Below are 15,197 nucleotides of genomic sequence, written 5' to 3' on the forward strand. Positions count from 1 at the left end.
GACACTGGAGACTACTCTGTCTCAATCAATCTGGCACACCTTCACAACAAACCCTCCAAAGGATCAGAGGCATCTTATTTAGATAACTAAGAAGTACAATCATTTCACATTTACAAACTGCAGTGAAACACTCTAGATGTGGGCAGCCACTCAGTGAAAATTCTCAAAAGAAGGAGAGGGAGTGAAAAAAGAAATAAGCAGAGCGAGGGATTCTTAAGAAAGGGCAGAAGCAACGAAGAGGAAAGTAGAAGCTAATTACTCATCCTTTAGATGGATGGCAAACTGCCAACTCAACACGAGGTTCCTCTCATCATAAAACATCTCATGCTGTATGTCCATATGCAACCATAAACGCTACTGCCCTTTCATAAAATATCAGACCCTATGTGATGATAAGGAAATGGAAAGCTCCTCCAGCAAGGACGGGGAAATCTGGATGAGATCATTTTTCTTCTTTTAGCCACAACACCAGTGGTCGACCAGAGGGAGAGATGTCCGCTGACCTCTGGTTTGACAAGCATCTACTTAAAAAACTTCAAGGTTAGAGGTTAGAGTTATCACTAATCCCCGCGGTGGCAGGCAGCCCAGGACAGGGATGAGTGGAGACAGAGCAAACAGGGACACTGTTTTAATTTCCCAGTTGGATTGATAGTTTATTTTGCATGGATCCATGTCCAGTGGGGCAGAGGGGCATTCTGGGACAGGTCCAGTGTGGCCTGGCAATTTGGCAAAGGACTCTGAGACGGACAAAGGGCAGCTGTCCAGTGACACACATTGCCAGGTAATGGCTGCTCATGGGCAGACAGCAGGTCAAAACAGATGAGCAGTCTGTGTTATAATAAGAGGGGGGGGGGGGGTCGAGGCCAGTTGTCTACAGGGGTTAGCTGTCAGAGATGTGCATTACAGCTCACGTCATACAGTAAAGGGTCCTTCTTGTTCTGAGTATCCTCTGCTGGTCATGTCTTTGTCACACGGTAAAGCCTGTTTTTGCTCAAAACATCATGTTGCTGTAATATATGTCCATTGGATATGTGTACCTATGAAAACACTCTTAGAAAACTACAAAAAATATGTTCCAAGTCACACTCTCAACAGAAAACATACATGGTAAGCCTCACACAGTTATTGTATTTGATCGTATTATAATGTAAAGGAGTTTCTTTTATTGTCTCAACCTCTTTTATTTTAGGTTTCTCTTGCATTTAAGTAATATGTCATGACAGACAGGTATCGCTTTTATAAATCATCAAATGAGAAATTTCAAAGCTACAGACATGCTGCAATTGCAACATGCTGTCCATCATTATTGTGAAATAATAACGCTGTCTCTCCTTCAACTAATCAAATACCGACGCTTGGTCAATGACCCGTTGGAACCAGACACTGACATACCGAGGCAACCTTTAGCAGCAGTTTGAGACACCCCAGACGGCTGCATATTTTGACACTCTCAGAAAGTGTGTGTAGGGCAGGTGGGTCAAACATATCCTGGACTTTCAACCAGGAGCCCGCCGTCTGTGCCCCATGTGAAACCAAAAGTCATTTGAGTTATTTTAATGACAATGTAGTGTGCTAGTATGTGTAGCACACTATGCTAGTGATGTATGTCATGTGATGCGTGTAATGTTTTGTAAAGTTAGTAACAACAAACTTATCTTTGTTGCCTAAACCTAAGGGAGTTAACTTGAAAAAAAGCTTTTTTTAACCTATGATCTGAGTTTATTTAGAAAAACAGACTCTATGCAATTAAAGAGCAGAAACTGTGCATCTCCTGTCAAAACAGAAGTTTATTTTGAAAAGAGATAACACATGTAACAAGTGTAAATTGGCACATTGTCCCTGAATGTCCAAAACTCACGCAGAACGGTTATGGAGAGTGTCATATTTTGATGTGCTGGGCCTCTGACCAAGCTTCGTTATTTGACAACTTGAAAGCGAGGATGTGGTGGAAAGATCATTTCTACTCACATACTTAATCAGCAAAATACGTTTGTAAATATGCTCAGCAAAGGAAACCAATATCTGACTCTCAGAACAATGTATTTTTTCTTTATGGTGACGGGCTGTTGCAGCTTTGATGTGGTGCCACTACACTTTTCCAGAACAACAGATCTGACGTAAATACAAACCAAAAAGGACCACAGCAGTGAACAATCCAAGAATTCAAACCCAGCTCAAGACAATATCTTTGGATCTGTGAGTCAGTTCTGTTTTGTGAACAACCACAACTCTTGCAGCGCAACTTACTTACATGTAGACATTCAGCCATTCACCACTGCCTTACTTTAGAGAAAAGAACAGCTGAATCGATGCTGCGTGCTTCTCCTTGCAGCCTGTCTATGTTTGGCACAAGAAATGCAATCACTGCCTCTGTCTCAATTCATCGCTTTCTCTCCAGATCTCTCCCTGTCTCCTAACAAATCATGAGAAGTGCGGGTCTCTCTGTGGGGCTGTAATTGTATGTGCTTATTCTTAAGGGTCACAAGTGGGGTCGAATATGTCGGCACGAAATGGAAAGAAAAATGGGAGAAATGTGTGTGTGTAACATCACTGTAACTGGCGAAGACTATCAGAGATGGAGGTGGAAATGAATTCCTGCAGCATCATGTAAATCATTAGTGGCTGATAATGGAAGATAGAAGAGGATTACTTTACTGATGTGTAATCCCTCTGCAGAAGCTTCCCCCCTCCCTCTCTTCTTCAGACCCATTGCTTTCTTTCTGTGTCTCTGTGAGGTTAACCACACAGGCGGGAGGGCAAAGGTTGCAATCACACTCCCGGTGAACAGTTCAGAGCACACACATGCTCAGGTACTGAGCCCCAGGCTTGGCCTGTTGGTACAGACCCCAGGCAACATGAGGCCCAGTCTTACCAAGAGTGCTCCCCGCCTTCTCTTTTCTTGTGCTGCCCAAAGCCTGATTACAGCCTACTGGCGGACAGATTAAAACCCCTTCCCCCTGTCACTCCGCTGCTCCCCCACTCCACAGGCTTCTGCTACAGCCAGACACAGTCTGCACATCTGGCCCCTAATCAGACAATCCCAAAAATAGACAAACAATTGTGGGTCAGAATGGATGTGCAGATGGGAAGAGAGGGAGACAGGCAGAGAGACGAAAATAGTGTGAGAGAGGAAGGTGGGATGATGGCAGAAGTGTCCACAGGCATATTAACTAATCCTCACCTCACCACACACACACAGATACAAGGGAGCATGTTTGCGTGTGGTGTATGTACATGTATTTGTCCTACATCTGGATTTAGCGATGGAGGGATTTAGAGGTATGGATAATGTTCATCTGTCCACTCTGCTTTGGATTGAAGTTTGGAGTGCTAGTCTTCATACACCCAAGGATCACAGGACACATGAGGTACACTGCAGGGTTTACATGCACATGTACAGTACTGTCAAAAACTAATCTGTCAAGAGAGTTGACAGTAAAGCGTAGTTGTGGTCAGCTGAGGCGAGGTAAGGAGGAGGACGTGAAAGCATGGCACAAGGTAGGGAGGATTATTAATGAAAAATGAACGCTGTAAAAGTGTTAAAAAAAGGAACACAGAGACACAATACTGAGGGAACGTAGGAGGAGAAATGTAGGAGGGAAACAGACGAACAGAAAAACGACAGTCCTTGAATTTTCCTAATGGCCACCCCCTATAGTTTAAAAGAATGGGTCATTACTGCCTTGAACGACACAGAGATTTTGAGGTAAATTACTGTTTTTATTGAGTTCTTTTTACATGTGCAATGAGCTATCAGTCAGTCCTGGAAACTGAAACACAGTAGTTTTCATAAATATATTTTTGTCTTTAATGAAGAACATTTCTCAAGAGATCCCTGCACGAGTACATTCATCTTCGGAGGGATAATAACACGCTTTTTTCAATTAAACCTACTAATTGATTAGTAGGAGAAACCCTAATGTTCGTCAAGGTCAGTCCTTTTCTCTCACATTTTGTCCACTTTCACATTAATTAGAAGTCTGAGCTTCATAATGTCTCCCCGCTAATTAAATAAGGACTTCAGAGACACTGTGACGTGCTCTGGAAATTGCTGTATATATCACCTCGCAGCTCAATGCCATCAAAAAAAAATTCCGGCTGCTATTTTTATTTGATAGACAGACAACAAACAAGTTGACAGATCCAAAAGCCAAGGGTGCCTTGAGGTGGGCAGAGCAGGGAGATTTATGAGTGAGAAGATGAGTGATGTGGCATTGAGGGAGGTGAAAATCCCTCCTCAAAACCAAGTTCATGCCTAGGTGACACCGAGCTGCGAGGGGAGACAGCGTCCTCTACATTCCCCCTCTCCTTTCGCTCTGATATACTCAGTCTCACCTTCTGCTCCCTCATTACAACTATGACACTGTGGGTCATTCGCTGGCAGACTCTGATCCAATCAGAGCTCATCTGCATGCAGGGTAACAACTGCTAATTCCTAGCTGCCCCCTTCGTAATTATTTCTGTCTCCAACCAGTCAAATTACAGGCTGCAGCCACAACTACAATCAGCAGGATGAAACCCAGCCTTTATGATGCGCCCGCAAGACAATATCAGGACAGATTTTGATCGTATCAGCACAGAAACCATTTGATGGTATAGATCAATGGGGCAGACTGTAAATGTGGCATAATTTGAAAAGCACCGTGCCGTCTCAAGTAACAGAGTTGCTTTTAAAGCCTTATCCTTCCAGCATTTGCTTCATTTAGGCATGGATATTTAGCTAAAAGGGAAAAAAGAAAGCTGTTAGCTGTGAACAGCAGTTGTAGCATGAATGAGAATGAGTTGATTGTTTCCTCCTTTTTGGACGACAGCCCAAAGTTAAAAAGCCAAACTGATTTAACAATCTTGCTTCTTAGAATTTACAATTACACTGCTAGTAAGTACGTTTTATAAGAAATGTAATGCCGCCCTGATTACATTTCCAACAACACAATCACAAAAAACACAATGAGAAAATGTCTACCCATACCAAGTGAGAAATGTTGATACGGAATGTAGCAGCGTAGCTTTCACTGTTTTCTTATGATGTCTACTCATACCAAAGAAAACATATCAGACAATTTATATAGTCATATTTACCCACAGTATTTGGCTGAGCTAAGAAAAGACTGTGGTGTTGGTGTCTGTCATTTGTATTAAGAGTTCCTGGATCTCCTTTCAGTTGTATGAGTATGAGAAATGGAAGGACAATAAGAGGGAGTGAAATGGACATGGTGAGAAATGTGACTGGATTATCATTATCAAAACAGACATTTCATATCTCAGATGTATATAATGTACGGCTGCCCCCTAACAGTCAACCAGAGAAGTCATTAGTTGGCAAGATTTTATTGGTTGCTTCATCGCAGAAAACAAACACACAAACAAAAAATGTAAAACTCTAGTAGGAGCTGCACCTTGTCAAAATAAATCAAACCTATATGACTGAACCATGTGGGAATTTAATTTGAAAAGACAGACACAGGAAGTGGCCACTTTCAGCGGTCAGACAGGAGTCATGTTAACTTCCAGGGCTGGTACCTGCGGTTATTCCACAGGCTAGTTAATAACACGTCGGGCAGGAAATCCAAAGTGTGGGATCATTTTGAGAAGGTGAAGGACGAACCCAAGGTGATATGTAAACTCATCTTCATTGGTCGACTACAAAAATGACGCATTATCTGAAACATGGAAGTAGCTACATGCCCATTAGCCACTTAGCACAATCATTACTGCTTTGCCCACAGCATCATTAACAGGCGGCTCGCTCAGTGTGTGACGTGCACTTGTAGATAAAATATAGGCCTATATTAAAAGTGCAATATGTAATTTTCTGCAGCTAGGGGTCTCAAACCAAAACAATAACAGAAGACGGAGTTGGATGATGTCACGAAGTAGCGTGGGATCATGGGAGTTGTAGTCATATAACAGATACAGATCTGACGTTCCTCATTCCGTGAATTTACCGGCATCAGCTCAGCATTATAGCTTCGGTGTCAGAAGGTGCAGCAACCGTTAATGCATAATCATGATTCATGACGAGTTAATTTACCCTAGCAACAGTAACATTCATTCTCTGACATCTCATTCGGTCAGCTTCTTCTTCTTCTCCTTCATTTAATGGCTATGGTAACTGGAGTTAAGTCGCCATTGCGACCTAATGACACGGTCCGTAACTTTTATTAATATTTCATATTTATCTGGGTTTGAAAAATTGTTGGAAACATTTCTGATAATCAAAGTACACAACTAAACAAAATATATAATATTGGTTTAGTCGTAACATTGGGCCTCTTGATCAAAAAAAGTTTTTGTGTTGCACCAAAGCTCCCCCCCCAGTCTAATTCTAATTCTGTTGGAAACACTGACTCAAGATAGGAATACCCTAGCCTGTGTCACAACCCTGCGCTCTGAACCACACTGACCTCCTCTGACTGACTAGTGTGTGGTACATAAATTTAGTTGATACTACAGAAAAACATTGCCAGGGAACAAAATCCAGGCACCAATTATATTTTTACAGTAGGCGATTTGTTAATTTAATCTAATGTCAAACTTGCGTTATGATTCAGTGCTTCAGTGCAATATAAAAAAAATTATTTTCTGTGCCCCCAGTGCAGATTTGAGTGGGTGTGTTTGCTCAAAACATGCTCTGTGCTGTGTCTCGTAGCGGAGCTTCACACTGTTGTCTCACATCTTGTCTCCTGTGTGTGTATATTACACACATTTGAGTCACAGTGCTTATTCGGATGCACATGGTGGAGTAGCATTATACTTGATGATTTAAGGCATGCAATTGGTATGTGAGTTTTCTGGGCTACTAAACCAGTCAAAGAAATGCTTTGTCCAAATGTAATAGTTCTCAAAAATGTATTGGTTATAGGTCTGGGTATGGGCCTGGGTTATGAATAGGAATAGCAGATTAAAAGGGGGATGCATTTTGGTTATTTAGCAAACAAGGGGGATGGCGTCCCCCTTTGTGCGTCTCCCAGAATAGCATGAGACATAAGGCATAAGCCTATAGCATATGTCCATAGCATTTACAGTCTATAGGCATGACCCACTCTACTCTGCTTTAGTCTGCCTCTCTGATTAGCTTACCCTGACATTCTTAGCCTAACCCTAACCAATCTTACTCCCCTCGCCTGAACATAAGCAATCCAATCAACGAATACAACAAGTGCCAGCCTAACAAAGAGTGAGAAAGGTGGGTCATGCCTTCGCTATCCTAGGAAACAAATATTTGCTACTGTTAGTTACGCTTTTTGGTAAGCGGGGCTTAGCTTGAGGCAAAACAATTCTCCACAGGCATTAGCCAGCGCTAGCTAGAAAGTTCTGTTGACTTGTTCTAGACAGTGTAGGAAGATGATGCAAGTGGTGTGTTCAGAAATACTCATTCCGAGTACTGGAGCACACTCTGGCACAAACTGGACTGTTCGTTTATTCGGAGCGCTGTCTGAATGTACCGTTCGGTTATTCAGAGCACCACACGCTCTGAGCGGCAGAGCGTACTATTCGCACTCTGTCAGGGGAGATGGAGCAGCAGAGTGCCAAGCGGAGTGAATGTGTGATTAACTTAATTTTTCTTTAATTCATGCAGAAATACAATGCTCTGTTTATTCTACCAACAGGGCTCTCACTCACTCAATTTCTGAATGCGCCATGTCAGGTCACTCACTCTGCGGGACTGCGAGTGTTACTTGAATAAGTAGAAACTGAGTAACGGGACCAGACTGGCCGACCCGTATGCTCTCACTCAGTGGTTGGATGACTTGACAGGATTGCTGAAGATGGGATGGCCGGCTTTGTGTTTGATTACTATGCCAATCTTACAAAGGAGGACGACACTTGAACGGTTTCCTCCAGTTTGTTTTGCTATCGAAGCTAACGTTATCTAATGCACTAAAAAGTTAGCGTAACAAAGAAATCCAATATTCCTCTTAATACCTCCCCAATTTCTTAATACACATGTTTTTCATCTGCATTTTTGATGATTGCCTTTGTCCAGTCCTTTCGTCTTATCACACTTAACCATAGTTGTTTATGTCCGTGATGACGGGCTGTGGCAACTAGCATGCGTTCAAATGTAAGTTTTGAGCCATTACTCCTATTCTACCACCCAATAACACAACAAGACAACATTTTTAGACTCCTATGTAGCCTACAGCCCTGTAGTGGCAAGTCGAATCTTGCCTCAAGCTAACAAAGTAATGTCATGTGACATTGGCCCTAATTGGGTCTATATAAACATTTCTATGAGACAGGGTTGGAATTAAAAACTGAGTAAAAGGTAAGGAGGAAACTTGTACCTATATCTGCAAAGCAGAACATGTGTGTAAGTACAATGTAATAAAAAAAAAAATAGGTAATGTGTTTTCATTAAACCGACAACATTAAAAACGTATTAGACAAGTATTGTAATAATATGTCCTGTGATAAATAAATGAAAAACACCTCTGTATACTAACGCCCTCGCAAGCTGTAAAAGAAATTACCCACAAACTCATATTCCATAGGGCTGCTCTTGAGTTTCACAGCTGTTATGTTTTGGGTCGATGGCTTCCTCCCCCCACACAACAACACTTATCTATTAATGCGGTCAGAGCCTGGGAGGGACACTTCATCCAAAAAGGAAACCACAAGGCACTCGTTCACCTTCAGATGATCAGTCAGTCAGAAAGCAAGTCATCTCTCTACTCAAATGATATCATACAAACCCATGATGTGAACCTCTCCAAATAAATTCTTAATTCAAATGACAGTAAGCAGAGATTATACTCTTATCGAGAAATGCTTTTAACATTAGTGAGCTTGTCAAGGAAGGCAGGGAAGCAGGAAAGGGATGAAAAGAAAGAAGGAAATGGGGTTGGGATCTTAAAATCGACCTGAATTATGTGTAATATTGCCACACGGGGGGAAGTGAGGCATGTCTCTGTGCATGTGCAGCCTCCCCTAAGCGCTATCTTTAAAGACCTGCCAATCTTATACAGCTGAAATTCACTTTTAACTGGCATCTGCTACAAAGTCAGCGAGTTGAGACTATAAATGCGAAGATTCCCTCAGTAATGTGGGAACTTAAACATGAAAGTACAAGGAGAATCCTCTTAGCACGATCAGCGAACTGTGCAGGAAGAAAGCTGGATTTACGCCCTCTCTTTAAATAATGTCTTCTGAAAAAAAAAACAAAAAAAAACATAATGTAAATTTGAATGGGAGGATGGGAAGGATATTGAAAGCAGACTTATTTGCACTAAAACATACCGCACAACATTTAGAGCTCACCTGAGAGCAACGTCTCTACAGTCCTCCTCCACTTTAATGAAATGAAACTTTTCTCCAACTCTTCTTTTAAGTTCTACAACAATGTACTGACTAAGAGGTCAAGTGTGTAGGATTTAGGGGCATCCGTTTGCAGAAATACAATATAGTATTCAAAACTATGTTTGAATGAGTGTAGGATCACCTGAATATAGGAATAGTTGTGTTATTGGTTACCTATGGAGCTGCCAATATCTATATAAGGAGCGGGACCTCTTCAACCATGTTGCTCTACAGTAGCCAATAATGGACAAATCAAACGCTGGCCATACATGTTTTCAGTTCTGTCACCTTACCACTGGACGCCACTAAATCCTACACACTAGACCATTAAACAAGATCACACATTTGGAATGTGATGACAAACAGTAATCCTCAATACCCATTATCACATCATGCATTATTTGCATGGGCGGATTATGAGACAATGGGCCCCTGGGCACAGGTATACACAGGGCCCCACCACCTGTCACCACCAGAACACACGGACTTTGTGGTGGCTGTGTGTGTGCTTTTAGTCATTAGGCATCATTTTGGGGTTTTGTGCTTCTCTGCGGTTGTTTTGTGTCTCTCTTTAGTAAATTTGTCTGTTTGTGGTTGTTTTGCCCATTTGTGTAGGTATTTTTTGTCTCTGTGCATATTCTTTGCATCTCTTTGAGGTCATTTTGGCCCAATTTCCACCAAACACTTTCGGTATGGTACCTTTGGAACCCAAAGTAACCCTTCAGACATGGTACCTAGACCCTAGCATTTCAATGTGGTCTGTTTAATGTGGGCGGGGTTGTTGTCACTCACTGTATTTCCTCCTTTATCAGTCTGCACCTCATTTATCATCCACAGAACGAAGTTGCACGCTGACCTTTTCAGAACAAAATAAAAACAGGCTGCAGTGAGAGTCTCTCTTGATGGGATATTTAAAAAAAGTGGGTTTGTGCATGTAGTCCTTTTCAGGCAAGCTCAGGGGTTTAGTGTTGCTGAAGCACACAAGAACAACGCTCTGTGACACTGTTATTTCTCGAAGTGACAATTGGGATGTAATGCAGTTCACATAATCTGGTTAATATATATTTTTACATGCTTGAGGATCCACTCGTTACTAAAAGTGTATGTCATCCAAGAGAGACAATAAAAACTAAAAAGTAATTGTCAAAGTTGTCACATTCAAATTTAAGGTGTGCTGATGGAGTCACATCGTTGTCAACTCCACCTTAAGATTTGCCAGCAGTGGGCAAAAATGGGGATGGTACAGAACGGTTCCATTGGTACCATCCACAACTTTTAACAGTGGAAACTGAAAGAATGCATACCGAACTGAACTGAACTGCACTGCTTGGTGGAAACGAGGCTTTTGAGTCTCCTGGTCAGTACATGTTAATTTGAGGGACATTTTGCAAATGAACGCCAGGGGACCCCCTCACTTTGTGCCCATAAGGCCCGTTCAGTAATCCATTCACGATCATTTGCAATAACAGATGGATTTAGCTAAGTGGCCGGAAGTACATATTCGTACTATGAATGAATTTTCAGGCAGCATTCACACCTAAAGTCTTGAACAGATGGAGAGACTTTATAGACCTATAATATAAAATATGCAATAAAATGAATAACCATACTTAACAAGTGAAGACCTTCGAGCTGGAAAATCATTTTTAAATATTTTAAAAGAGTTTTACATCCCGTTTTAGCAAGAGTTTGTGAAATTCTTCAAGTGCTCCGCACCTCAGTTTGGCACATACTTTATCAGTAACAACAGTATTATTCTGTTGTACAAAGGCTTTTCCACCATACCGGTCCTCTGACAGTAAAAAGAAACATTGCCTTTTCCACATTATGACTTTCCTCTTGGCAGTGCAGCTACAGTTAACTGAAAAAGGGGAGGCCTGAGGGTGTTGGCCACAGCGCTGGCTGCTCATACCTTCTGTGTCCCGGCCCCAGCTGTGGGTTAGCAAAGAGAGGATTGCCATTCCTGTCCCCAGCCATCTGACGAGCCACCACCCCCGTCGCATCTTCTGTCAAGCCTTATTGCCTGCCCACCTGGACAAAAAAAAAAAGAGGAGAGAGGATATTTTCATTCATGTCTCAGCGAGTCTTGCAGCCCTCATGCACGCACAGCTGTCAACAACACACACATGCACATCCACTTACAGCTTTATCATTAGGTTAATATTCTCAAAGAACACATTAATCTCACAAACCAATTTTGTTTAAAGTAAATAACATAATCCACTGGATTATCTGAATCAGTCTAAATGTATGCAATCCTTTCTGGATTACTCCAAAAATTGACTGGATTTTGTAAAACGCAGCAATGCTTATTGCTGATTGTATGATTTATCATACATGTACACTTGAATGGAATTACAGACATTATTTAATCTGTATCATCTCATGCGCTAGGCAGTATATCAAAAATTCACTGTTAACAATGTGTTTTATTTTCTTGAGAATTTATTTTAGGTGAAATCTTTCCTGACTTTTCTTCGGAGGATTCACAGCAAGTAGCATTAACTTTCCCCCTCCCTAAACCTAAGAGCCCAGACACACCAAGCTGACAGTCGGCTGTCAATCAACGCCAGACTGTCACCCTGGTTTTTTGTGGTGTGTCCCACACTGCTGGCACTAGTCGGCCGTTATCAGCTCTTTTTCGGCCGATTCAGCTTGGTGAATCTGCGTCAGAGCCAGTGATGCCTATCACCAAATAAAATTGCTCTGTTTGGCACTTTAGCTCAGCGCAGGAGGGGAAACAAAAGTGAGGAAAGTAAACAAATGAAAAACATCAGTAAAGTGTCATTTTTATACAAACTTGTTATATTAGCTAAGATAATTTTTTTTAGCCATTGAGCTCCCTAGCAGAGACAGATTGTTTGGCCAGTTGATTTTTTTTTTTACTTGTTTCATGCACATTTACATGTGTCCAACCCTCATTGGTTTACAAGGCACCATTACAATGACATTGCAGCAACATTCAAAAATACGTGTTATTTAACAGTCCAGAAACAAAATACTCTGCCTTCTATCCCAGGCTGGCAAAAAAAAAACCAGCCACAGAAAGGTTCCCTTTCTGAAACAAAACTCAACTTTTCATGATCATCCAATCAAAATAAATCACCATAGACAGAGGCCATTTTACTGAAAAGTACATTCCTCATGTCTTCATATACAGGACAGTAACACAAGAAGTGATCATTCTTAACTTCTCAACTAAATCATACAACAAACAAATTCTGTCCTCCTCTGAGGTGACGTTAAACTTTCCAGTCTCTAAGGCTAATGGTAATGTTCAGCGGTCTTTGTCTTTTATTAAGATTATACTTCACTTATTACACGGCTCTATTAAATGCTGTATTCTGATTGGTCAGTCGTGGCATTCAGAGGTCTGATATTACTGTGTAATGACCGTTGCTATGTAGCCCAGCGTCGCTATGGACGCTGCCCTGACAACAGTTACTTTTTTATCGGGCTAACGTAGCTGTTACCACTTCAAAATAATAATTTACAAGATACAAAGATGGAGTATTTTCATGATATAACTTTTAACATATTTGGTGAGCATGAAAATCTTGAGTCATGGTTACTGGCTGAAGATGAGAAGAATGCCGGAGAAGAGGGATGCTCAGAGGTGCACGGAAAAGAGAGGAGACACAAAACTGTGGATGACAGGGAGGTTGATCGTTGATCTTGATTCCCTGTAGCTATTGTAGCGCAGATTCAGCCATTGCCACTAGTTTTTTTTTCTCTCCTCCTGATTTAATTTATAAATCAATAAAAATCATATAATTAATCAATATTCTGTCTCAAATTATTTATTTAACTGATAATTAGCTGTGTAATAAGCGGGATAATGTATAATGAGCCAGTGAATACTGGGAAAATAATTCCTGACAGGGAAATAGACCCCGATGCACAGCTCATTATACATTATCCCTTACATAAAGTTCAACACTGTAGCTCTTCTTTATGAGACAATAAGTTCGTAATTTTGGTTTATACCATTTGTCAACGGACTGTTTTTCTCTAAACATGTAAAACATTTCACTCCTAATCTCCTAAATATCACAAAGTAACCTGTTCTTGAAAATAAATGACATCAACATGGGGCTACATTGTTATTGTGCTGAGTAACTAGCATCCCACATCTGTCCTTCAGTTTCACCTTTTGAATGGCAAATAGACTGCTAGCATCGAGTTATTTCCTCTCACACAGGTGCAGAACGTACATGCTAGTTAGCCATTGGCTGTAGTCTGTGCAGTGTGCCCAAGTGCAACTTTCTGTCTGAGAAACAGGCAACATGGGGCGACTCAACAGTAGGCCTTCATCGCCACCAAGTCTTAGATGTCAGTTCGGTGTGTCTGCTCCTTAACAGACAATGCATGAGTGTTTGATGTTCCACCAATGACAGCATAATCACTCTCGGGTGGTGCACTCGGTTGAATACTGAGCACCCCTTTTCTCAATCAATCTGTGTTGTTACCCACTACAGACACGCACACACATGACAAGACTAGTGTTGCGATTCCAGATAGGTAGCTAACAAATGAATGTGCTACCTAATAAATCCACTAACACATCTGCATCTGCTGGGAAACCTGACTGAATCGTGCGTGCATAAGGACTGGAACGACAGCAGTGTGCTTTATTTTGGTGGAATATGTGTAAATACAAACATGGATTAACATACTCAGAATGATGGATTATGCTGGAAGTAATGTTAGAGAAGCTTATAGAAAAGTTTTCATACTTTATTTACAGCCTTAATCCATTTCAACCCCAATCAATTTTAAATGACCCCAGCCTCCATTCTCAAACTACTGCACTACAAGGCTGTGAACATTTTAACCATGCAAGCTGAAGTTGATCTCAGGTGGAATTTAAACACCGCACAAAGAAAACACCCTCGTCAGAAGTTATTACCTTGTATCAACAAATGCACAAGCCATCGGCACAAAAGAATCAGCCAGAGCAAACTGCAGCACAGACATTGTACTGTACCAGCTCCATACATTATGATGGTGCCTGACAGACAGGATTTACAGTTAATACTGCTATTCAGGCACTAGTGGAAATCACGAGCAAAGCAGGTGGGTGCAGTTTGTATGCTGAGCTCTTTCATGCATTGCACACACAAATCCATAGCACACAGCCTCCTCTCTGAGCTGGGGGAAAGCAAGGTGTCAGTTGGAGGAATAGAGGGGTTTCTTTGCTTCTGTCTGTCTGAGCTATTTGATGTCACACCTTCCTCACAAGGCTTATTCTCAGAGCAGGCGATAAGCTGTGAAATCAGCTTTCATAGCATATGCTAAAGGGACGGGAGAAGACTCACAAGCATCAACACTATCATATCAAAGCGTGTTGGACAAAATCGGAAATCTCTGACTCATACTATCAGCACTTCTTCATTTGTCTGAGAGAATCCTCCTATGTTTATCACACACTTTCTTTCACACACGTCGTACAGTAGCTACAATGTATGCTTTCTTACAAATCTGTGCCGACGTAAACACCAAAACAAATTCTACGCCACTGAACCCAACGCACCCAAACAGCAGACATCTTGCACAAACAGTCTGTGGACAGCAGGAGACAGCTGTGTTCTCTTCTCTTACAGTGCAACAAGAGCGATTTCACACTGGTTTCCTATTCTCTCACTGCCTTCTCATCTCTCCGGCTCCCAGTGGTGTTCCCTTTTGAAGCAGATTTGATTTCCCACATTCGTACATCTATCTTTCTTAAGAGGGCTGAGTAAGATCGCTTTGATCCCTTTCACATGAGAAAACTCAGACCTGCACAGCCCGCCACCCTGAAGAGGGAAGTCATTTCTTTCCACAGCTTCCTCCAAATCTCCTCTTGGTTGACATGGGAACGCTGTATCTCATTTACATAGGCTAACAACGGTGTTCCT

At 41.6% G+C, this 15,197-nt stretch overlaps 1 protein-coding gene across 1 annotated transcript in view; it reads right to left on the bottom strand.

Annotated features, from left to right (window-relative positions):
• LOC125903130 (protocadherin-15-like) overlaps positions 1-15,197 on the bottom strand; it is a 324,152-nt gene that overhangs the window by 213,289 nt on the left and 95,666 nt on the right. The window contains exon 3 of the mRNA XM_049599840.1: positions 11,213-11,331. Coding sequence (XP_049455797.1) covers positions 11,213-11,303 — 91 coding nt within the window. The 5' untranslated portion in view covers positions 11,304-11,331. The remainder of the gene's footprint in view (positions 1-11,212; positions 11,332-15,197) is intronic.

The sequence above is a fragment of the Epinephelus fuscoguttatus genome, linkage group LG16 (assembly GCF_011397635.1).
Source record: "Epinephelus fuscoguttatus linkage group LG16, E.fuscoguttatus.final_Chr_v1".
Taxonomy (NCBI): domain Eukaryota; kingdom Metazoa; phylum Chordata; class Actinopteri; order Perciformes; family Serranidae; genus Epinephelus; species Epinephelus fuscoguttatus.